General features: G+C 37.3%; 1 protein-coding gene across 1 annotated transcript in view; it reads left to right on the top strand.

Annotated features, from left to right (window-relative positions):
- Nucleotides 1-3,083, top strand: part of LOC106467650 — a gene marked incomplete at its 3' end in the record, with an annotated part of 86,460 nt that overhangs the window by 51,385 nt on the left and 31,992 nt on the right. Inside the window, exon 14 of the mRNA XM_022395846.1 lies at nt 5-3,082. Coding sequence (XP_022251554.1) covers nt 5-3,082 — 3,078 coding nt within the window. The remainder of the gene's footprint in view (nt 1-4; nt 3,083) is intronic.

Genomic DNA, 3,083 nt, shown 5'->3' on the forward strand with positions numbered 1-3,083 from the left:
GAAGGAAGAGAGGCACCCTGACACCAGTTTGGTACACAATCTTGAAACAGACAGGAAGGAAGAGAGGCACCCTGACACCAGTTTGACACACAAACTTGAAACAGACATGAAGGAAGAGAGGCACCCTGACACCAGTTCTATACACAAGCTTGAAACAGACAGGAAGGAAGAGAAGCACCCTGACACCAGTGTGGTGTACAATCTTGAAACAGACTGGAAGGAAGAAAAGCACCCTGACACCAGTTTGGTACACAATCTTGAAACAGACAGGAAGGAAGAGGGGCACCCTGACACCAGTTCTATACACCAGCTTGAAACAGACATGAAGGAAGAGAGGCACCCTGACACCAGTGTGGTATACAATCTTGAAACAGACAGGAAGGAAGAGAGGCACCCTGACACCAGTTTGGTAAACAATCTTGAAACAGACAGGAAGGAAGAGAGGCACCCTGACACCAGTGTGGTATACAATCCTGAAACAGACTGGAAGGAAGAGAGGCACCCTGACACCAGTTTGGTACACAATCTTGAAACAGACAGGAAGGAAGAGAGGCACCCTGACACCAGTTCTATACACCAGCTTGAAACAGACATGAAGGAAGAGAGACACCCTGATACCAGTTTGGCACAGAAGCTTGAAACAGACAGGAAGGAAGAGAGGCACCCTGACACCAGTTCTATACACCAGCTTGAAACAGAAAGGAAGGAAGAGAAGTACCCTGACACTAGTTTGGTACACAAGCTTGAAACAGATGTGAAGAAAGAGAGGCACCCTGACACCAGTTTGGTACACAAGCATGAAACAGACAGGAAGGAAGAGAGGCACCCTGACATCAGTTTGGTACACAAGCTTGAAACAGATAGGAAGGAAGTAAGACAACCTGAAACTGTTTCTGTTTATAAGCTTCAAACAGACGTGAAGGAAGAGAGATATCCTGAAACCAGTTCTGTACCCAAGCTTGAAACAGAAAGGCAGGATGGGACTCAACTTGAAACACATCAGTTTAAAATAAAAAAAAGAATATTGGTGAGCATTGTAACAGGGGATATTTTGAAGGATGATTATAGTAATGAGAGAGAAATATTTCACACAGATAATATTGTGACAGAGGATTTACAGTCTGCTAGTTTATCAGATAGAATAGAAGAGGAATTTGAATCAGAACAGTATGAGGAAGTTGATGTCCAGGATTTAAAGTATGTCAGTTTGTCAGGTGGAATAGATGAAGAACATGAATTTGAACTGTGTGAAATGGATGAGGATTCAGAATATTTTAGATTGTCAGACAGAATAGAAGAAGAAAATGAATTAAAACTATATATGCAGGATGACATGGAAGATTTAAGATCTGCTAGATTTTCAGACAGAATAGAGGAAGAAAATGAATTGAAACTATATATGCAGGATGACACTGAGGATTCTGAGGATTTAAAATCTGCTAGATTGTTAAACAGAACAGAGGAAGAAAATGAATTGACACTATATATGCAGGAAAACATTAAGGATTTAAAATCTGCTAGATTGTCAAACAGAATAGAGGAGGAAAATGAATTGAAACTATATATGCAGGATGACATTGAGAATATAAAATCTGCTAGATTGTCAAACAGAATAGAGGAAGAATATGAATTGAAACTATATATGCAGGATGACATTGAGAATGTCGAATCTGCTAGATTGTCAAACAGAATAGAGGAAGAATATGAATATAAACTATATATGCAGGATAATATTGAGGATTTAAAATATGCTAGTGTGTCAGACAGAATAGAGGAAGAAAATGAATATAAACTATGTGTAGAGGATGATGTTCAGAATTTAAAATATTCTAGTTTATCAGAGAGAATAGGAGAAGGACCTGGACTAGGGCTGAATGTATGTGAAGATGTTGCTAATTCCTGCTTTGTCAGTCAGTTAGAGAAAAGAGTAAAAGAACATGAATTGGAATTGTATGAGCAGGATGATGTTGGTGACTTAAAAGGTTGTAGTTTATCAAACAGAACAGGAGAAGAACCTGAACTAGAACTGTATGAAGAGAACGAACTTGGGGATTTAGAATATCATAGTTTGTCAAACAGAATAGGTGAAGCATATGAATTTGAACTATGTGAGAAGGATGAGGAGAAGGATTTAAAATATTTTACTTCATCAGACAGAATAGATGAAGAATATGGACTAGAAATGCATGAGAAGGATGATATTTATGATTTAAAATCTTCCAGACTGTCAGAAGGAATAAAGAAAGAAAATGAATTGGAACTTTATAAACAAGCTGATGATGAATATTTAGAAATTGCAAGTTTGTCAGACAAAACAGATGTAGAACATGACTTGGCACTGGACATATGTGAGAATGGTTATGATTTCAATTCTGCAATTCTGTCAGACAAAAAAATGCAAGAGCATGGTTTGGAGCTGTATGAGAAGGTTAATACTGAAAATTTAATTTCTAGTTTGTCAGAGAAAATAGAAGACCATGACTCTGCTTGTCTTTCAAACAGAATAGGGGGAGAACATGAATTGGAAATGGATTACATTGAAGATTTAAACTTTGCTTGTCTGTCAAGTAGAACAGAGGAAGAACATGAATTAGAAATGGATTCTGATGAAAGTCATTCTGGGAGTGAATCATTAGGGGCTGATGTTGAAAGTGAAGATGAGGCCGATTTTATAGTGTGTGAATATTTTGGAGAACAGCCAAGATGGTCTGAAGTTTTGTGTGAGGAAGACTATGAAGTAATAGAGCTGAATTCTACAGCCAACTGTACCACCAAAATGCATGGAAATAGCTTGAAAAAGTTGGAAGAAAACTATTATTTGGAAGAAAAATCCAAAAATTCTACTCTTGATGATTATGAGATCATAAACATTCCAGAAGCAAAAAAGGAACATGATAGCTTATTTCTGGAAAATACAACATCTTTGTGTGACATAAGCAAATCTTTTATTGATGCAGATCTTAGTCAAACTGAAACTTTACAATCTGAATCAAATCTTGCTTACTCTACAGCTGATGATATGTCAGAATCATTTTTTGGTTATTCTACTGCTAAAGAACAAGCAGAATCCTATTTTGGTTACT

The sequence above is a fragment of the Limulus polyphemus genome, unplaced genomic scaffold (genome assembly GCF_000517525.1).
Source record: "Limulus polyphemus unplaced genomic scaffold, Limulus_polyphemus-2.1.2 Scaffold2692, whole genome shotgun sequence".
Taxonomy (NCBI): domain Eukaryota; kingdom Metazoa; phylum Arthropoda; class Merostomata; order Xiphosura; family Limulidae; genus Limulus; species Limulus polyphemus.